This window comes from Mustela erminea, chromosome 6 (assembly GCF_009829155.1).
Source record: "Mustela erminea isolate mMusErm1 chromosome 6, mMusErm1.Pri, whole genome shotgun sequence".
NCBI classification, from domain to species: Eukaryota; Metazoa; Chordata; class Mammalia; order Carnivora; family Mustelidae; genus Mustela; species Mustela erminea.
This window is the reverse complement of record NC_045619.1, coordinates 19,910,732-19,933,583: the sequence shown is the minus strand read 5'-3', so window position 1 is coordinate 19,933,583 and position 22,852 is coordinate 19,910,732. Positions and strand designations below refer to the sequence as shown.

Sequence of the window (22,852 nt, the reverse complement as noted above, 5' to 3'; positions counted from 1 at the left end):
CCAAAGGAAATTGTTTCTTATTAAGAAAGCTCAAGGCTCTAATGCTGGTCTCTTAGTTATAAAATTGGGCCTTTGAGTTTCATGTTCCCAAAGAAACAGAAGAGCATATGCATAATTAAATTTGGAGATGCACTAGCTCTAGTATAGATTTAAAGTCCAGTGGATCACTGGATGTATAAATTACATTCCTTCAAATTTCCTTAAAATACCAGAACACTTAAGCTCACTTTTGGGGGGCTCTATATTCAGTTACTGTGCTGATATTTGTGTAGATCTTTTTTTTTTTTAATTTTTTATTTTTTATAAACATATGTTTTTATCTCCAGGGGTACAGGTCTGTGAATCACCAGGTTTACACACTTCACAGCACTCACCAAAGCACATACCCTCCCCAGTGTCCATAATCCCACCCCCTTCTCCCAAACCCCCTCCCCCCAGCAACCCTCAGTTTGTTTTGTGAGATTAAGAGTCACTTATGGTTTGTCTCCTATTGAATTTTCCAAATACAAATAATGTCTAAACCTATTTACTCTCAATATATTGGGTTATGACATGTGACATCACAATATTTTCATGTTCTTTGAATAGAAATTTAATTGCCATTCCTTGTCCTACTCCAACCACCCAGTTACTCTTAATCTATTTATAACTCTTAAGATCTTAAATGCATATGGGCCAGTCAGCTTTATCTATCAGCATGGGGAGCAGGGGTCACCATACTGATCTAAGGCCTCCTGAGATAGAACCAGTCACCATTTATATTCTTTGCTCAAGCCAAGACTGGATTTAGAATTCCCCGATCACGTCATCCTTCTGACCTCTGGACTGTGTCCAAATATATGTCTATATGGAATGCTCTCCCACTATTCTCTACCTGCCCATATATGGTCATTATTCAGGATCTGCTTGGTTGACAGGAATCTCTCACCCAATCTCTGCCTGCACATCCTATGATTTGAAGTCACATTTACTGGACCACTACCAAGTGTGTGCCAGGCACATTTTACAATACCTCTCCTGAGATGTATAATATTTCTTATGCTCATTTTGTACATTTGGAAACTGGGACTCAGGGAGACCAAGTAACTGGCCACTCAAATGTATTAGAGTAGAGTAATAGCAAGTATTAGAGCAGAGTTATAAACCCATGACTATGTCTAAAAATAAAATATACCAGCATATCTGGCAATATAATGCCCTTGACCATTTCTTCTATCATTATATTGTTCCATAGAACTGTGATACCTTTCTAGGGTTATTTCACTTTTTGCATACTTGTATATGTTTTCATAACTAGATGTTAAGTTCCTTCATTAGAAGAGCCATATAATTCTAATTTTTATCCTCCATAACTCCTTATACAAATAGATACACAATAAATGCCTACTTAGTTAATAGGATTTATTTTACTTAATAATTCATATAAATATTTCAAATATCTGATTTAAAATACACTTAATTCTTTTATAACTAAGTATATAATTTATTTCTTGGAATTTCATGATACAAAAGGCTTAAAACTGAGCAAAGCTTGACTACTTAACAAGTTTCAATAAAGACACTGAAGGTTATTAATGATTTCCATACCAGAGTTTGGCTTACATTTTTGCCTGGAACCTGCTTTTACAGGAAATATATCTCTGTACTTGGGATTGGTTGACACCATAGATGCTAGTCCATGTGAAGGTCCCTCCTATAATAATTGTCCAGAATGTATGTCTTTGCAAAGGATTTGGATCAAAACTAAATGAAAAGAAACAGAAAACAAATTTTAACTATAAGCAAAAAACTACAGAAAATCCTAGAATATCTTTTGGAAGCAAGCAATGTGTATCTATATAAATATGCATACAGATGTAAATAGGTAGAAATTTATTAAATAATAAAAAAGGCAAAATATTCCTAACTTAAGTTCAATGAAATAAAAATGGATACTTTCAGAGAATTGGAAATTCTGGATGGGACTGAAGGAAAACAAATGTTCTAATTATTCTGAGCTTTCATAAAAATTGTTCTCCAGTGGCCTTAGGAAATTGTTATTTAAATAAGTCTGCTGTGCTATAATCAGAGAAGAGCATGAAACTAAAAAGAGAGAGAGCAATAAAGGGAATAAGGTTCCTAAGTGCATCATAGCAATAGATATGGTACTGAAATGAACACAAAACCTACATACTTTGCATATATAATTTCTCTCCTAACACATGTACAGTCATATTTCTAATTTATATTCAAGCTCAAGAACTCAATTAATGCAGTTTAAAGGCTTTCATCTTCTAAAATTACCATGTCATTATAATCATACTTTCTTAAATGCTGTGTGCACAAGCTAAATGCTAATAGTGAAAAGTCACTAAATGCATGTACTTAAGTCCAAAATATTGTCACAAAGAAAGCTCAACTTCTGTATTGAATATGTGTTTTAACTCTTATTAATGCATTATCTAGGAAGGAATGATTCTGTTCATCCATGATACGCAATATAAGTTTGACAAATTTCTGCAAAATTGGCTTTCATAGAAAGTTTCTAAAAATTATGAAATTCTGAAAATCCATTTCAATCTTATATTTAAGATGAATTAAGTACTCAGATTTCATGTATATCCCAGCATTCCTATGGAAATATAGATAATCTACTCCATTATCTAACACTTCCTATCAAAGTTAAGTGTTTCAAGGGTGTTGACCCTTTAACACATAGAGAAAACAGCTACTATATTAACTGATGGAAGTCAAGAGCCAAAAGGTTTCAGGAATCTACTTGAAGGAAGTAAGACAAGATTTAGAATACCCAATTTAGTGGTTTTAGGCCATACAAAATATGTATGACAACTATAACCATACAGACAATACCAACACAAAATCCTTCTCTTGCTTTATCACCACAAGAGCAGGTATTTTGCCCACCAATATTCTCAAACAGACACACAAGAGATATGCAATAAGGCTTTTCATTATTATTTAATAGTTGGAATCCTCCAAAGTGAAGGTCATAAAAGTGTCTAATCTTTTACATTTAGTAATATCTTACTGGTGTATAACTTGTCACTTCAATGAAGCAATATGGGCTGCCTTTGTACAAAGTGAGAGTTATCTTGCAGAAAAATTAATGATTCTACATCCTCTCCCCTCAGCCTCGCCTACTAGGAAATTTAGGAATAAGCAAGATCTTCTGAGTGCCCATTAGTTTTTTCTGCTTCTCTGTATCCATTCTCTTGTCCTCTAGTAACAGCAACCCAATCTGCTTTGGGGAAATGACCATTTCACCATAAAGTAGTCTAAATGGTTGTCAATAATATGTCCTGTTCTGCCACAACTAAGGAATGGAATAATGCCCAGGCTAGGATAACTGGAGGTGCTCTTCCTTGGAATCTCAGTATTGAGGTTAAAAAGCAATTATTGAAAATAGTGGAAGTTGACACATCATAATTCAACTTATCTCTGCAATTAACACATTGTCCTTGACCAATTTCTGAAAAGGCTCTTCTCAAACATTAGCACCATTTTCGGAAAACTAGAAGAGAGTCACCAAGTAAGAAATGCTTTTTTCTTTCTTCTTGCCAGTGATTTAAGCTTGCCACTCTCAAAATAAGACTGCTTGAAGAGGAAATAAGCCAGTCCATATGAAAATGAGCCCCTCCCCACATTGAACATGATAACAAGAATGGCACTACTGCTCCACACCAAAAGGTGTTTTAAATATTCCTCTAAGCTGTGTGATATATTTCTGATGAAATATCTAGTTTCTCCACTGGTTTTTCTCTAGGAAAACTAAATAGCTGTTGAGGATATGCTATATTGTACAATATACTGACACTTGAGGCATTAGTCATAAATTTTCTAGTCAATACTCTAGAAATAATATATAATATTATAAAATATTTGTACATATATAATTATGAAATATAATAATATATATTGCCAGGGCAATATCAATAGAAAAATTCTCTAGGCTGCTCGAAACAAAGAACTGTCAGAATGACAGCATGATCCTTTAGTGTTTTTCTCTTAAGAGGTTTCCTTTTCTTATTTCTCCACTCCCTCTTCCCTAATTACACTACCCCACCGTTTGACCAATTCCAGATTTTAATATCTAGAAGAAAAATGCTCTTTTGCTATCAATCTTTTCTCAGAAGGAAGTTACATTCTATGTAACTAAGCAGCCATCTGACTGCTTTAACCCCTTAAAGACCTGGTAGAAACCCCTCACACATTAACATACCAGCTTCAATTTTTCATACCACATTCTTAGCAATCTATTTGTTTTCTGATGTAAATCTACTACTTCAATGATGAGATTATTTTTATAGGAAAGAAAAAAACAAAAGGAGTGTTCTATTGACCAGGAGATAAATAGCAACTTACTTCCAGAAGTTTAATCTTCCACCATTATAGCAATCATTTAGAATATTGCTGATTCCACCTTGAATCACTACAGCCTGTATAATCACAGATGCAAATCCAGCCACCATGATCCCAACTTGAAAAACATCTGTCCAGATAACTGCTTTAAGACCACCCTTTGAGGGAAAAAAATATTAGGATTAATGCTCTTATCAGACATTATTATCATCTACATGCTTATATATTATGCTGGACAAGAATAATGAAAACATAGATCTTGGCCAAGGAATACACTTAAGGTAATAGACAGTAAGGTTGGGAGAACCTTCAAAAGAGGTGTGATTTAAGCCAACCTTTCAGACAGAAGCAGAGGTGAAGATGGAAGGTCATCCCAGAAGAGAAAACAGCATGGACAAAAGCACAAAGAATTCAAAGTCCATGACATGTTGAATGTGGCCAGAATGAAACTGCAAAAGACAACGTCATAGATTTTATCCTATAGGCAGGGCTGATATTCAATCAAGTATGCACACAGAATGTCATACCAGTTGTTGACATACTAAAATTGTTTTGTACTAGCCACTGACATAAACTTCCCAGTGTCTCTCTCCAGTCCCTATGTCCTTGGCTGAACTATCCCCTCCCTGAGATCCCCATCTTCTAAAAGAAATCCACTAAAGACTTAAGACTTATTATGTCAGATATGTCATAAGAGTTGCACCACTTCTAGAAACTAGCATCCATTATAATACCAGTGTCCATACTATCTGGTTGTTACATATTTTCACTGCGATTCCTGCCTTTAGGCAATGGGAAACTACCCTACATTTCTTTTTTTTTTTAATTTGATTTTGTTTTTTCAGTGTTCCAAGATTCATTGTTTATGCACCATACCCAGTGCTCCATGCAATATATCTTAGGTTTCTAAGCTGAGGAATAGTATGAACACAAATATAATAATTTAGCAATAGTAAGGGTGAATTAGGAGACAAGACTCAGGACCACTGCAATGGTTCAAGTAAAAGAAAAAAGTTTCAGTTATAATCAGTGCTCTATAAAGAATCAAATTTTTCCCCAGCTGGACTCTTTCTTATAAAAAAGTTACACTGTGGGTGGTAAGAGTAGGAGAGGACATACAAACAATCTAGTCTGCAGAACACAACTATTAGAATTTTCAACTTTGCAAAACAGTTGGTAGAGTGAAAGAAGAAATAAGGTTCTTGACATACCAGTGTGCAGTAGAATGTACAGACCACCCCTGTTGCCACTACCGCACCCCACAGATCAAATCCTGTGACTGTAAAAAGAAAAAAAGAAAAGAAAATGCATGTATAACTGTGAAACATGTATAATAAAAATATTTCTCAAAAAATCGTCAATAGGAAGTAATACTATTTACGGGGCACCTATCTTTCTACCTACTTCTCTACTCCTGCCTAAAACTAGATCCAAATCTCATAAAATGCCCCTAAACAAATGAAGTTTAAAATTTTACTTGGTAAGTGAGATGGAACTAGTTTCTGCCCTTTGAGAGCATACCTGGATCTACCACTGCCTACGTTAAGCACATGAAAAAGCATTTATATTGTAATGAAGCTAAGAAACAACTTGATTCTGTAAGGCAGTTACCCAGACTGAATGGGGTCAGAAAGTGTGTGTCTTCATAGTTCAAATAAACACACTATTCTACCAGTCCTTAAAAGACAAGTTGTGCATGTTACTAAGAGGAGACCAAGAAAGAGAAAAGTCATATAATTTGCTACCATTTATCTAAGTGGAGGGGCATATTATATTCTTTCTAAACGGAAGAATAACAACTCTGCCCATATATGTGATCATCTATATAAAATGGGCCAATTCCTTGAAAGACACAATAGGCTAAAACACTCATGCAAGAAGAAATACACTATCTAAATAGGCCAAAAGCTATTAAAGAAATTGAATCAATAATTAAAAACCTTCCAAAACAGAAAGCTCTAGGCCCAGATGGTTTGACTGGTAATTTCTACCAATTTAAGGAAGAAATTGTACCAATTCTTTGCTATATCTTTCACAGAATAGAAGAAGAGGGAATACTTCCTAACTCATTCTAAGAAGCCAGGATTGCTCTAATACCAAAACCAGATAAAGACATTACAAGAAAACTACAAACCAATATTTCTCATGAACACAGAAGCAAAAATCTTCAGCAAATTGAAAATTAACAAGTGGAATCCAAAAGAGCATAAAAAGAATTATATACCATGACTGAGAGGGATTTATCCCAGGTATGCAAGGCTGGTTCAAAATTTAAAAATCAATTAATGGAATCTATCATATTAACACACTAAAAAAAGAAATATCGCATGATCATATCAAAAGATGCAGAAAAAACATCTGACAAAATGCAACATCCATTTATTATAAAAACTCAGTAAACTAGGAATAGAGGGGAAATTTCTCAACTTGATAGACTATGTACAAAACTCCTACAGCTAACATCTTACTTAAGACTGAGAGAGTCAAAGCTTTCCCACTAAGATCAGGTCCAAGACAAGGATGTTCCCTCTCATTGCTCCTTTTTAACATTGTACTGGAAGTCCTTGCTAATGTAATAAGGCAAGAAAGGCAATAAACAGTATACATATTGGGAAAGAAGAAATGAAACTCTTCTTTTTTCACAGATGACATGATCACTGATGTAACAAAAACTGAAACTGGTAAGTGATTACAGCAAAGTTGTAATATACAAAAGTCAATTGTTTTCCTATATAATAAATTAGCCTCAAATGTGAGTGACATAATTGATAATGTTAAGATGTACCTTGATTCATTTGCAGTGACATGGATGGAACTAAATGGTATTGTGATAAGTGAAATAAGTCACTCAGAGAAAGACAGTTATCATATGATCTCACTGATATGAGGAATTTGAGAAATGAGACAGAGGATCATCGGGGAAGAGAGGGAAAAGTGAAACAAGGTGAAATCAGAGAGGGAGACAAACCATAAGAGACTCTTAATTTCAGGAAACAAACTGAGGGCTGCTGGAGAGGGATGGGGTGACTGGGTGACGGACATTGGGGAGGCTATGTGCTATAGTGAATGCTGTGAATTATGTAAGACTGATGAATCACAGACCTGTATCCCTGAAAAAAATAATACATTATATATTAATTTCCAAAAAAAAAAAAAAAAGATGTACCTTGATTCAAAGCCAGGGCAGAAGCACAACTGGAGTAACTTGGACATGCACACATTGTGGAGTGGGCATGTAAAATGATACAACCATTCAGAAAAATTGTTTTCCAGTTTCTCTTAAGTTTTGTACATGCACCTGCCTTGTACTAGGTTATCATGGGTTTATGTTTAACTACACTGCTTCCAGGTATTCAACCAATAGAGATAAAAATATATGTCAAAAGCAACTCCTCAGACACATGTTACCAGAATCTACAGGATGACCAAATCTGGTCTTGGTATTGATGAAGAGGACGCTACTTGTGATACTGGCAATGTTGTCATAACCAAAGAGATGTTGCCCCTCAAAGGAGATGACAACATATCACGTATGGAAGAAGCAGAATAAGTGCTGCCCCAAGAATTATTTGTACATATATTCAATACTTTATCGTTATTCCTTATGGTAATATATTTTCTTTTGGGGGGGATAATATATTTCAAGGATGTTTTTCTTTATTTTTTGTTAATATTTTAAAAATCTCTATGACATGGCAAGAACTATTTAAGGGGAAGATAAGATTTCTTTGTGAGTGAGATGCTGTGATATTTAGGAACTAAAGCCCAGCTCCTTTTTCATTCCTAGTTCCACACTGGCTTATTTTAATGGAACAAGGTAACATTTATTTTAAGATGTATGTAAACTAATGTTGACTGTGTGGTCTAAAGTGTTTAGGAATCAGGGCCCCTGGGTGGCTCAGTGGGTTAAAGCCTCTGCCCTTGGCTCCTGTCATGATCCCAGGTCCTGGTATGGAGCCCTGCATCAGGCTCTCTGCTCAGCAGGGAGCCTGCTTCCTCCTCTTTCTCTGCCTGTCTCTCCGCCTACTTGTGATCTCTGTCTGTCAAATAAATAAATAAATAAAATCTTAAAAAAAAAATGTTTAGCAGTCAAGCAGATTCCTTAGTAAGGACCAAATTTTTTGTCACTAAAGTGTTCTGAGCTATACCTTGATGTTTAAAAGAAAAATATTGGTTAAAACAACTTTTAACCAATATTTTTTAAATCCTCTATCCCCTATAGTTATCAGCTGCATGTACCAGGCACCTAGAAACTCATATGTTAAACTGAACCAACTTGATGGGAATAATTATCTATATGGTATGTTTTCCAAAGAAGAGCGTTGTTTAGCAAAATTATAAGCCTATTTAGGTGTGCTGTAAAGCTGCTCAAAAAGTAACTCAGCAAGTTCTGTGAGTGGAAATGCAGTGTTCAAGTCACATTCTGCTTTAAAAGTTTGTAACAAATGCAAATGAACTTAAAAAAAGCAAAGCGAGACAAAACAAAACCCGTACAAGAATGATCTTAGTAGTCTTAATTCATAATGGCCTAAAAGTGCCCAACGTTGTTGATGGATAAACAGACTGTAGAGATACAGATGATAAAATATTAGCAATAAACAGGAATGAACTCCTGAAAAATATTTTCTTGAGCAAAATAAACCAGTTACAAAAGAGGCACTACATGATTCCATTTATATAAAATCTAAGAAAAGGGAAAACTAATTCATGGTTGACAAAAAAAATCAGAAAGTGGCAGCTTGGGTTGGCAGGGGAATTTATTAGAAAGAAGCACAAGAAAATCTCCTAGGATTAAATGGTAAAAATAGTCTGTATCCAGTTGAGTGATGGTCACATAACTATGTACAATTGTTTAAAACTAGTTCAACTGTACACTTAATTTCTGTACATTTTATTTATTGTGTATAAGTTGTGTTTCAACAAAAAATGGTTTTTAATTTCAAGAAGCAAGAGGGGGGCCACCTAGGTGGCTCAGTGGGTTAAAGCCTCTGTCTTCGGTCATGGTACCAGGGTCCTGGGATCGAGTCCCATATCGGACTCTCTGCTCAGTGGGAGCCTGTTTCCCCCTCTCTCTCTGCCTGCGTCTCTGCCTACTTGTGATCTCTGTCTTTCAAATAAATAAATAAATGAATGAATAATAAGAAAATAAGAAGCAAGAGGGGCGTCTGTACGACTCAGTTAGTTAAGCATCTAACTCGACCTCAGCTCAGGTCTTGATCTCAGGGTTGTGATTTTAAGCCCTGCATTGGGATCCATGCTAGGTGTGGAGCCTATTTATAAAGAAAAAGGTTTTTAAACGTGAGAAAGAAAAATTTATCAAATCAACTAATTGCATCTGCATAAACTTATTTGAGTCCTGATTTTTATTTATTTATTTTTTCAAGATTATTTATTTGTCAGAGAGAGAGAGAGAGTACAATCAGTGGGAACGGCAGGCAGAAGGAGAAGCAGGCTCCCCGCTAAGCTGGGGCCCAATACGGGATTCAATCCCAGGACTATTGGGATCATGACCTGAGCCAAAGGCAGACACTTAATCAATTGAACCACACAGGCATCCCAAAACTAATGTTAATATTTTAGATATGAATATGGTATAATTGTATGTACAAAACACATCCTGGTATGAACTTCTAGTTATAAAATACCTAAGTCACAGAGATGTAAAGTACATGACTATAACTAATAATCCTGTATTACACATTATAAGTTGCCAACAGAGTAAATATTAAAAGCTCTCATCCCAAGAAAAAGAGCTTTTGTAACTGGGTATGGAGACAGAGGTTAACTAGACATTGTGGTAGTCATTTTGCAATAGATACAAATCTTAAATCATTATAATATAATACAATGTTATAATTATACCCCAGTGAAAAAATTAGCACATCATTATTTTTTAAAGATACTGAATTCAGATGAAACAATGAAATACTTCAGATGTACAGTAAAATACTCTAGTGAGGGAAACAGAGTGAACCAAACCAAGAGTTGATCATTTTTCGTGTAAAGTATACATTAGAGTTCAATATACTATTTTCTTTTTTCTAGCATATATTTATTTAAAGTTTTCTATATTTTTTTAAAAGGTAAAATGAAAATGATTGGACCTAGAGAGTGTTAAGATTCATTTCAGTTAAACAAGTTTCTCTGGCACATCTGTTGCATACCAAGTACTATATTTATCTTTGGCCACAGTAATATATGCAACTGATATTCAAGTGGTCAAAATTCAGCAGCTTCTTGGGCCCTAATTCCTACGGAATATCCCAGTAAACTGATAAGATCAGAGTCCTTGATTTCTTCATAGATGGAAGACAGAACTCTCTTACTGCCAGAACTGCACTTTAAAACCCTAAGGCCACATCTTTAATTATACTTACTGCCAATAGGTAACTTATGAAGTTTATAAGTTAGCTCTTTACACATGAAATGGCTTGATCATGATGTTGGTAATATTGACTTGGAACATGCCTGACATTCAGAATTCAAGAGCATGTTATATAATGGAATATTTTATAATGATACTGTTGTACTTTATAAACTTAGGTAATAATTATTATCCATCTGCCATGAAAGCAGGAAATTAGAGTGTGGGTTTAGCAGGGCTTTCCATTTTATATTAACTCCAGGAATTGCATCACATTTTCCCCATCAGACTACACCTGTACATTTCATAAGGAAGCATAAACGATAAACTAACATCTGATTGATAAGAATCCAAAGGATATGGGGTTTTCCCAAAGCCTTCTAAGGATATGACTAACAGGCATCTTTGCCTCAGGAAACTATTCCAGTTCCATGGCTTTTATATACCCAAAACCAGAGAGTACAGGAGTATGTCAATCAGCACCATCTTCATATATTTGTTTAAAGAGGACACCATAGCCACTTTCATTTTGTCACTAGGAGTGAGCTGATATTTCAAATCACACAAATCTCCTTCTCTTGCATTTTGGACAACAATAGAAATGGAAATAAGGAAAGCTCTCTCTCTGCCACATTTTACGATGGAGCTGAGCTGAGTAACACAGAAGCCTTCTTGACTGTGGACTTCCAACAAGGAAGAAAGTGCAGCCATTCATGATTTAGACCATAGGGGGCGTTCATTCTGAAGGAATGGAGCATGGTGGGTTGGCACTTCAGAGATTGACTCCTCCGGGAAGTCGGCCCTTCTATTAATCATAGATCTTTTGGAGCTATCGATCCAGAAATGCAAAGAAGCTGCTAAACACTAAGCCCACCTTGCTCCCCTCAAGCTGATGAAGGTTACTGGAAACATCCCTCCAACTCCACAGCTCCTCAAAGAGAGAATAAGTTCTATTAAAAATGACCCCCAAAATGTAAGTGACATAACTGGTAACTCTAAAATATACCTTGATTCAAAGCCAGGGCAGGAGCATAAATAACAATTCCAGTATACAAAATCTACGAGAAAAAAGAAACAAACTGTATGAATTATAAAATAAAGTCAATTTTTTCTATAACTTCAACAATGAGATTAAAACAGTAGTTTCAATATACTTAATAAAATATGTTTGTAACTTGAAAATGTTATTTAAGTGGAGTTGATTCTCCTGTTTGTGGTGTGGTCATAGTTTACAAAAATCTTATATGACCCATTTTGTTAAAATTATGGACTTTTCACATGGTGCTTAGTGCAGATAATCACTGATTCATCCCCTCAAGCTTGAAATCAACTTTCTTCAATCTAAACAATTAGGAAGAAAAAATACAAGTTTAAAAGGAGATGATTCCCCATTCACATGATTTCAAACTATTTTAATCACTACATAATTAACAGGGAAAACAGTGAAAATTTTGTAAACTGGTTTTAAAAAGTTTTCATGCTCACTAATTAAACAAAAGTATGTATTTACACTAAAAAATCCTGAAATCCAACAAAAATCATATTCCATCATTTCTATATATTATTTTTCACTCACATACCTAACAAATATTTATTAATCCAGGGTATGATAAATATGGTCTTTTTTCTCAGAACATCATTTCCACTGCATTTGATCTTTCAAATATATCATATATATTCTATGTGATTTTTTTCTATAAAAATGTATTATGGTTCTATGATTCTCTATGAGTCCATGTTTACTCTATAAAAACATATGAAAAAAAGCCATATTACAGTATTTGAATGATTGATTATATTACATGGGTAGATCAACGGAAATAAGTCCTTCAAGCGAGAGATGCTAAAGCTTTCCTCTTTTTTGCAAGAAGGAACCAGACTTCCACAGTCATTATCCTGACCAAGTTGAAGATTTGAAAACAAGGCCATGGACCATCTTTCTAACACCTGTTCTCCACTTTTCATTTCTGTAGGCATTTCTAAAAATTACACAAAGAGGGTCTGAACAGTTGGTAAATGCAAGCTACCAGCTTCAGTTCTTTGTCAGGATCTCTGCCAGACCCCAAAGGGCTCCTTTCTTTTACCAATGACCAATCTAAGTTATACATTTTACAGAAACATAAAATGGAGTCAAGTTAAACAATTTACAAAGGCACTCTGTGACACTGTTGCAAATGCTTCAGTAGCTTGTGATTGGGGAAGTGAATTACAAATAAGGATGAGAATGAAAAGTCCTTCCTGGACTTCCATGATCAAACCCATCCCTAAAGCACTCAGCTGCCAAGAGGAAGATGGATATAAATGAAGAGACAAGCCTCCAGCAACTTGGATGAAGAATGAAAAGTTATGACAAGTGTTTTCCCTTTTTAGTTTACTCCTGTTTTCAACCCCTCTTTTTTATCTTTCCTGTGCTTACCAAATAAGTTTAGCCCAGGTGCCTTGGCTGAAAACATTTTAGACAACAGAAGGTAAAGCAAACTAAGGGAGAGTGACTTACTGTTTGAACAATGAAGAGGACTGTTCCACAGAGACGGACACATTTGTTAAACCGGAGCTCTAAATACTGTTTCCAAAAAAGGAAGAAATGGTTAATATGTGAAAACTTTATATACCTTTTAAAAAATGATCTTCTTATGAAGTAAAGGGGTTAGAAATTCAAAACAACTTCAGTCATCAAAAAGAATGAAATCTTGCCATTTGCAACAATGTGGATGGAACTAGAAAGTAGAGTGAAAGAAGTCAGTCAGAGAAAGACAAACACCACATGATTTCACTCATATGTGGAATTTAAGAAACAAAACAGATGAACATAGGGGAAGGGAAGAAAAAATAAAATAAGATAAAAACATAAAGGGAGGCAAACCGTAAGAGACTTTTAACTATAGGAAACAAACTGAGGGTTGCTAGAAGGGAGGTTGATGGGGAGATGGGGTAACTGGATGATGGGCATTAAGAAGGGGACGTGAAGTAATGGGCACTGGGTGTTATATGCAGCTGATGAATCACGAAATTCTACCTCTGCAATTAATAATACATTCACTATATGTTAACTAAATTGAATTTAAAAAAAATTTAAAGCAACTTTATAAGTGATTTGTATTCTGTATTCCTATATTACTACTATTTTTCTTTACATATACCAAAATTGGCTCTTGCTTTAAAGTACAGTTCATTGGATTTTCACACCTACAGGATAGTTCCATCACCCTCAGAGAACTTTGTTATGTTGTTCCTCTACGGTCAAACTGTTCCCTAAACCCTAAACCTTGGCAATCATTGATCTGTTCTCCATCCCTAGTTTTGGCTTTCCCAGAATCTCACCTAAGTGGATTATATTCTGCAACTTCAAAATGAGTGAAGTGCTCTTCTCCCCTTTTCTTGCTATCTCCTTCAGACATTTCCCTGATTCACTTGGGAATCAGCCCTTTCCCACCGCAGGCAATTGTGATGAACTTGTCCATCAAGGTGTCCTGCCTCTTTTGACTAAGGGATGGTCACATGACCTAAGCTCAGCCAATCAGTTCCTCTCTCCAATGGGTATTTGGCTCTTGGATGTATAATATAAAGACAGAAAATGATTGAAGCAGAAGCAGGCTGATCTAACAGTGGCCCAAAGAGGCTTCACTGGCTTCTGTCCTTTTCACAGGCTATTCATCCAGCTTTTCACTCTGTTCTATGGGCTACCCCTATATCCTTCCAAATAAATTATTTTTTACTTAAATTGGCCTAAGTCAGTTTCTGTTCAGAGCCAACAACCCTGCCAATCTTTCATACTCTCCTTGGTATCTGCTATATCTTGAAATATAGTCAGCTCATCTCCTATATTATATGTTAAAATATAGAGTTAGAATCATAGAATTTTAAAGTTGGAAAGAAGCTGGGGTCTCAAACATTCTTTAACTTGAATCCTATTACTCACGTAGAGCGAATTTTAAAGCTGACAACAGTCTTCATACCAGAAAAAAAGAAGGAAGGAAAAACTGACATTAAGTAATAGTCTGGAGAAACGACACCAGATATTTTTGCTCCATAATCACAGGTAACAGTTCTAGAGTACTTGCTGTGTACACTGTCCTCCCAACAACTCCCTGAGGCCAGAACTACCTATTAGAGGAAAGGGCACCGGAGCTAAGAGATAACACCAGAGTTGCAACCTTATAGCTCTCAAAGCTGCAATGCAAGTCCAGGACTATTTAATGCATAAATCTGGACAAAGAACAACAATATTATTCCAAATAAGTAAGCAAGGAAACCAACCATAGCTTTGAGTAGGGGGACTGACACATAGTAGGACCTTCCAAAACAACTGACAGGTAAAAAATATATGCAGCACATTATAGTTTTGGGGAGGAGCTCCAGCCCTCAACCCAGTCCTACTTGTGACTGCACAAGCTTGGGGCAGTCACTGGAGATCTTAGGCTCCTCTTCCTGAAATTGAGGATCACAGTATTAATGCCTTTCCCTCTTACTTTGCAGGAGTTTGGAAACTATTGAATGATATAAATGGATGGGGAAATATTATAAACTGTAATTCAAAACTAAGACATTAAGAAGTTGGATCTAAATCCACAGATTAATATAATTCACAATTATAAGCATACATACATATTCACAAATAAATATATATGAATAATAAAGACAAATATAATCCAAAAATACATATTTTACACACACACACACCTATATATGTACACACACAGATACATACACACATACATATATTCTGGATAACTCAGATCCAACACACAGATTACATGGATCCAGAAAGATCCTGAAAAAGTGGGGAATGAAACTGGATCCCTGCATTTTACTTCTTGTCTGTGGGTCTGGAATTGGCGAAACACCTATCAGGCCTATACTTTGAAGGCAGGGATGAATAGATAACAAAAATGCTTCTGAACAGCCAATTCTAGTAAAGAAATGTAAGCAGGAAGAGATTTCACATTTGAGCTAGAATGCCAAGGTATCCCTCAATGCTGGATTTCTTATTCTGTGTAGGTGGTTCCATCTCTCAGCACAAAACGTGCAAAAAATACTCACAAGAAAGTGTTTGTTACGGCCAACTGTCAGGGACAAAGCATGTTATCTAACCTCCCTGACCCCTACTGCTGGGCACCCGCGAGTCATGAACACCCCCAGTACACCCAAACCCTTGGTGTTTGGTTCTACTTCTCTTGTTCTCTCTGCACTCTATTACCCTGCCTGGGTGTATAACAGACTTACCAGAGCTTTCAGAAGCAGACAGGAGGCACCACTGCATAGTCCCAGGCATGTGTCTACTTTGCCTCACACTCTCTTATGTAGTTTAATTTTATCTGCCAACATGGGTCTCTCATAGTACCCCTCTCAGAAGGATTGTTTAGAGTATTGATTCATATAATGCATGTGTATAAAACATGCAGCCCAGTGCCACACATGTATTAAACATTTGGTAAACGTTAACTTTTTGCCATTTTTGGCTGGAACTCTGCTAACAGGCTCCACCACGGGAAATGTGCTGGAAATCTGTTTCTGGTTGAGTTAATGTTGCTGCCCCTTAGTAGGCATGGGTCAGTGCTTATTAGAGGAGCATTCCTCTCTGGGGACTGAAGTCCTCTTTCAAGGTTCTTGAAACCTCTTCTGAGTTCTAGAGTTGGTTAACTACAAATCAGAGCCCATGGATGCAAACTGCCTAAGGGCTCATCAGGTAACATACACCAGTGGATCAGCCAGGTGTTCATATATTAAAATGTTGAAATATTCCTCATATCCAGTAAGAAATATGTCATCTCATCTCTCTCTCTCTCAAAACCAAGTACTCCCTTCACCCCTGTCCCTTTTCTCTTTCACATTTTTGAGGAAGACAAAAATGCAGATAAAGATCTCTCTATCATAAGAAAGTAACCATGCACCTATAATGATGAGGTCTCAATACAGAAACTGACAGGAGGTGAAATCAATGGCTTTAAAATGAGTTCCTGCATCACAGGGAATGTGAGCCCAGTGTCATCACTCTTCTAAATTTTTGTAAAGATTTTATTTATTTTTTTTGACAGAAAGAAAGTGAGAGCACATAAGCAGAGGGAACAGCAGAGGAAGAGGGAGAAGCAGGCTCCCCTCTGAGCAGGGAACCGGATGTGGGGTTCAATGCCAGAACCCTGGGTTCATGACCTAAGCCAAAGGCAGACAGTTAACTGCTTAGCCAACTGAGCCACCCAGGCACTCCCAGGCTTCTAAATTTTCAAAAGAAACTAGAATCTGGAATTTTATTTGACTTCTCAACATCAGAAATGCTAAATTAATTTTCTTTCAAAATTGACCATAAGGGTCAAAATAAAATAAAAAAAGAGAGAGAGAGAGAAAGAAAACAGTTTGGTCTGGGACAGCCAGCTTTGTTACCTTTGAGCAAAACAGAGAAATTCTATCCTGCTCACTTCTGGGATGATGACTGAACTCTCCCAAACACAATGGCCAGTGAGTGGAAGGCATGCTGCCCCAGGGGTGCCTCGCCCTGGATGGCGTCACTATAGCCCAGGCGTTTGTCACCAACACTTGTGCCATTGAGGCCCTGTAGCTGGCACCAGTTGAACCAGCCTCACCAGGAAACCACCTTTCCAGTAGCTCTGGATTAGAGCACTCAGTAACTAAGCTCAAGGACTAAGGAATGAGTGTAATCACCCTTTGGATCATGACCTGTGAAAGAGCAAACTCTGCCCTGTTTAAGCGTGTTGCTCATGGGATAGTACCTGGGAAAAGGAGACCAGTGAGGGCATTGAACAGGCCCCTCCACACCCCAGAGCTTTTATGCCCCACCCCCAATCCCGCACTCCCATTCACAGCTCTTTAAACTAAACCAAACATTGCCCATCTTTGCAAGGCCCTTTCCTGCAGACAACTGAAGAACACCTATAACCAGCGGAGCTGTGCACCAGGAAAGATCTTTTTCCTTAATCATCTTTTCAGATACAGAGAAGGTAGGCCTGTTGGATAACCTTGCAGCCAACTCTTCCTAGTGACCCCAAAACAACCACCTCTGCCCCTACCACCACAAATACTTAGGGTCAGCCTTCGTCCAGCACTCACCCTGCTCCAGACACTATTCTGAATGCTATATTTGAATCATCTCATTTAATCCTTCCAACAAATGGATAAAGTAGTTGGTATCGTTTTCATTTTAAGATGAAAAAAAAAGGGGGGGGCATAATGGTAAAATAAATCACCCAAGTTTACCCAGCTAGTAAATGTAGAATCTGGTCTCAAATGCAGGTACTGAGACTCCTTACAGCACCTTAACCATTGGGGAATCTGTCTCTCCAGGGAACATGCCTGTGTGGAAGCAAGGAGGAGAGAGTGCAAATTCTTCTCCTACTTTCCCGGAAAAGCGAATGGTGTCTGGGAATCTGGGACAAGGCCGTTCCTTTCAAGGAGGAGGGGCTGAGACTTGATCACTTGCCCTCCCCAGAATAAAAAGTATTAAAATCTTTCCCCTTGACTCCGAATCAAAGATGCTCAAAGCAGAAAGGGTCTTTGTGAGCACTAGTCCAGATCATTCCGTTTACTTTGGAGATTTCTCTTTTTCACTGAGCTCATGCAAGATTCTGTTGCCTTCACTGGACGACTCTCCCCAAAAGGGGACCTCAGGGGAAGTCATGGACCTGGACAGGGAGGGATTTCGACATGGTGCAGAGTCGGCCATCAAGAAAAATCCCTCCAAAACCCTGAAAAGACCTGCCCCTTTTTCTCCCCAGCGCCCCCTTCCCGCTTTTTACCTCGTAGGTGCTGGTAATTCCCAGTTTGTAGAACACCGGCAGGAAGACCTCCGCGCTGATGGCCACCACAAAGAAGTAAGTGATGGCAAAGATGCTGAATATGGCCCCAAAACGGTACACCTCCGTGGGGGTGCCCAGGACGGTGACTGCCGACATGAAGCTGGCGGTGAGGGACAGCGCCACCGGCACGGCAGTCATTCTGCGGCCGCCCATCAAGAAGTCCTTGGAGGTCTGCTGGCCACCCCCGGCGAAGGCGTAGTAGATGCCAATGGCAGCCGAGATGAGCAGCATCCCGGCGAACACCACGTAGTCCCACACCACGAAGGTGCCGATGCCCCGCGGCGGGTCCATGGTCGCTCGGTCGTGCGGCTGCCCAGGCCCTGCGTACAAACGGTGGCCCTGCGACGCGCTGCCCGGGTCCGCGCTTTACCTCTGCGGCCCGGCGCTCTCTACTTATTCCCCGCGCCGCCGCCGGCGCGGCGGGCGTGGCGCCCGCGGGGATTGGAGGCGTCCTCCAGGTATCCGTCCCCCAGCTGGCCGCGAGCGGCCCGGAGACGGTGAGAAGGCGCCGTCAGTGGCCTCTGCGCCCAGGGGAGCCAGCGCAGCTCCTCTAACTGGGACTTCGGAGGGGAGAGGGGCACCTCCGCCACGCTAAACCCTCACCTGGTGCAGGGCTCGGGGTGGCCGCGGACACCTGGGAGAACCGGAGTCTTCAGCTGCGTTCCGCCGCGAACTGACAGGGGGTCTCTAGAGACCGCCTAAAGGTTACCAACTGGCACCTGCGGGAACGCACCTTTTAAATAAGCTGGCGACCCATGGAGGGTATGGGTCGAAGGGTATTTGTGACGCCTGCACTTTTAGCTTTCCAGTTCAACAGTTCGGGTCCTTAGAAGATACACCTAGAGTAACTAGATTGCCTTACTTGATAAATTAATGGGCGATTCTGGTGACAGTGCGCATTGAGTTGAGCTTCCAGTTCCTAGACAGGTAAGCATTTACAAAGGACAGGAAGAAATCGGCGCTATTGGTGCCTGCCTTTTCATTCAATAAGCATTTCTGATCCCCGGTAGTCTCTCCTTAACATGACAGTTCCTATAGTATTAATAATACCTACTATTTAAGGAGACTTACTCTTTAATAATAATACCTTAAAAATAATACCTACTATTTAAGAAGTTCTATGTGACACAGAACATGCTTGGCACCTTATACATTAACTAGTGTAATTCTTTCAATTACCCTTGAGGTAGGAATAATCTCCATTTTTCAAATGAGGGAACTGGCATAGGAAGATGAAAACACTTGCCCAAGGAAATGGTGGCGGTTTAAGGTTTTGATCTCAGAATTTGTTCTTCAAATCACAATACTATATTTTGTAGAGTTCATGTAGATAGATGTTAAATGTAGATATAAATACATACATTTAAGTGAAGACACTTGAAAGCATATGGAAAACAAGATCATTTCCAGTATCAGTCCTCGGGTCAGATTTTAACTGGCTTGCCTTGAAATATTACAAACAATACATGAGTCAGACTTGTAAGGCAATGTGACTCCAGGTTTTTCCTGTAAAATAGACCCTCCAGTCAAAAGTACCCTGGCATAGGTCTATTTCAGGCCACCTTGTTCATTGCCATACATCTGCATAATTTGCCAGGTGATTCTTGGTAAACAATCCACAGAATGCGTTTAGCCCAACCCACTATGTGAAGGAAGAAAGCTATTTCAGATTTTATGTTTTGTGAGCTGGCATTATTTGTATAACATTTTCAAAGGGAACTAAAGAAGGAAATAGAAGCTAAATCCAAGCAATGCAATCATTTAAACAAATATGTGGTATGGAATTATGTCCCAACTGTGTAAAATTTGCTGTCTTTGCACTTATGACTCTCTTGGACAAAGACAGCATTTTCTCCTGTTCTTACTGCCTGGCACTCAAACTCACCAGGAAATATCATCTCCTAATCCCACCTGCTTTACAACCAGCTATACTTAGATAGTCCTCTTAGTATGTTTATACTCATTTGTTGGCCTTCCTGGTGGTATAGTAGTGCAGTTGCTTTGATCAAGGCTCTTAATGTAGGAGTATTTTATGGATTCCATGAGTCCAAAAGCAGGAACTGGAAAGCCATTCTACATACTGCTTCATTTTTTTCCCTTTTTCTCCAGATGTATTCTCTGTATTGCCACAGGCGCATGGTCAAAAATGCCCTTAATTCAGTGGAATGCAGAAACTAATTAGCATCTTTGAATTCTAATTCTAAATCCCTGCAAGGAGAAATCCTTCTGGGGTAGCTTTGGTCACGCGTCCCCAGACTTCTAATCCAATCATCCCTGGCCAGAAGGGCAGGGTTCTCACTGTGGGCTGCACAGATTCACCCTGACAGTAGGGAAAGGGGAATACTTCTCCACATAGGAGGGTAATAATGTCTGCAACATGTCTCCTCTATTAAATGTCCGTGTCATTTTCTTATCTCCTCTGCGTAGAAGATAAGCTTGGGAAAAGGGACTGTGCTTGCCTATCAGTGTAAACCCCCAGAACCTAGTTTGTTGCCTAAAAAATATGCTAAACCTACTGTATTGATCCTACCTTACAATGCTTATTGGCATCCAGAATTTCCCCCTAAACTTCTAAAAGTGAAATTTGGAAATCTGATAGTGATCCTATTGAATCCTGAATCTAGATTACTCAGATGCTTACCTATGTTTTTGAGAGGAAAAGTCAAGGAAAGTGTACCGCCAATAAAATTCTCTTCTGTCTGCCTATTCTTTGCCTTGGAATCACAACCACAGTTACTAGAGAATATTCTTCTGAATTGGCAAAGGAAGATAAGAGCACACGAGCCTTCCTCTACAGAGTACTTTCTTAACATCCTTCCACCTAGGAACATTGAGTTAAGTTGGAAATTTCAGGTTAGTACAATGGCAAATGTCATCACATGGCTTGAGTTGGGAAAGAGGTCCATGAGTCAGCACCTAGCATCTATACCTCCACACACGTATCTTCTTTTGTTTCTTTCTTATCCGGGTCCTACTCTAACCAACTCAGTGTCATCAATGCTGAGTTGTAGTACTAGGTACTTTTATTAAGTAATGGGAACAATCAACCTAATAGATTTCGTAGGAGAAGTTTTATCTAATGTTCTGTTATGATTCCTGCTAAATAATAAGGGCTGTGAAACTCATCATATTTCTCCTTCTAGCAAAACTGCCATAGCAGCTCAGTAAGCCCAGCTTTTCTACTATCATAGCCCACACCCTTAGCTTGGTTTTCTGGCACAGATATTTTCCTCCTTTTGCTACTTAATTTTTGTTGTCTTCACCAAGTCTCAACATTCCCTGCATATGTATCTTTTATTGCACGTAATCTCAAATCTTCTTTTGGATACAGAAAGTTATACACAAAGAAGGAAAACCATGTACCAAAATAAATTCCTTGTGCATACCGCAGTACCTCCTAAATCACCACTAACATGGCATCAAAGGAGTAAAAAAGGTGTCAGCCCATGAGGACAGAGAGAAAGCAATATGAGATGACTACCAATAAAAAGTTTGCCATAGTTTGGGAAGAATGAATGCAGAGAGACAAGCAGAAAGTGACACAGGTTTCAGTTTTCCCCCCGTGTGAAATACCCTAAGGAGAGGAAGCTGACAAAGCAATTTGTACAATAATACCCCTGGGAAAAGTCAGAAATCAGAGGGGCCATATACTTCTAAAGGTGAAGTATAAGGTAAAATGAAAACCAGAAGACTCCTATATGGAGTGCTTTGGGACTGGCAGTCAGGTAAGTACCTCTCCTTCTTCCTTGGTGGAAAACTACAGACACCTTCTGGAGAAGTTAAAGCAAAAAAACTCTGGCTCAGGACACCTGTCACAGCTAACCACTAGAGTGAGGCATTTTCCTAGAAGACAGGGATTAGAGAAAGTGTCTACTGAATGGCAAGACACCCTCCCCATCTTTTTCCTACTAGGCTCCCAGCATGAGGACATTGTGTATGTTCTCAAGAAGGACTGGAGAGGATTTCTTTCTGAAGACACCAAGCAGCCCAAGAGAATGTTGGCTTTTAAGGGTTCTATAAAAAAGGAGAGCCCCCACCTGACCATCCTAAAGTGAGGCCCTCCCATCTATGAGCTCAACCTCTAAACACACTTTCCTGCTGGCTTCTACTGTCTCTCTCCTTAATATGAATGGATAGTCAGGGATCACTATCCCTTACAGAAAAACCATTTTTTTAAATTTTTTAAAAGATTTTATTTATTTATTTGACAGAGAGAGGGAACACAAGCAAGGGGAGAGGAAGAGGGAGAAGCAGGCTTCCCACTGAGCAGGGAGCCTGACGTAGGGCTTGATCCCAGGATTCTGGGATCATGACCTGAGCT

General features: G+C 38.5%; 1 protein-coding gene across 2 annotated transcripts in view; it reads right to left on the bottom strand.

Moving 5' to 3' along the window:
• Positions 1 to 18,985, bottom strand: part of SLC5A8 (solute carrier family 5 member 8) — a 67,005-nt gene extending 48,020 nt beyond the window's left edge. For both annotated transcript variants that reach the window (XR_004286671.1, XM_032346618.1), the window contains exons 1-6: positions 18,472 to 18,985; positions 13,221 to 13,286; positions 11,730 to 11,781; positions 5,571 to 5,638; positions 4,363 to 4,517; positions 1,603 to 1,743 (exon numbers count right to left, since the gene is read on the bottom strand). Coding sequence is in view for 1 of the 2 variants with exons in the window: in XM_032346618.1 (XP_032202509.1) it covers positions 1,603 to 1,743; positions 4,363 to 4,517; positions 5,571 to 5,638; positions 11,730 to 11,781; positions 13,221 to 13,286; positions 18,472 to 18,822 (833 nt within the window). In the remaining variant the exon portion in view is untranslated. The remainder of the gene's footprint in view (positions 1 to 1,602; positions 1,744 to 4,362; positions 4,518 to 5,570; positions 5,639 to 11,729; positions 11,782 to 13,220; positions 13,287 to 18,471) is intronic.
• Between the last annotated feature and the right edge of the window lie 3,867 nt (positions 18,986 to 22,852).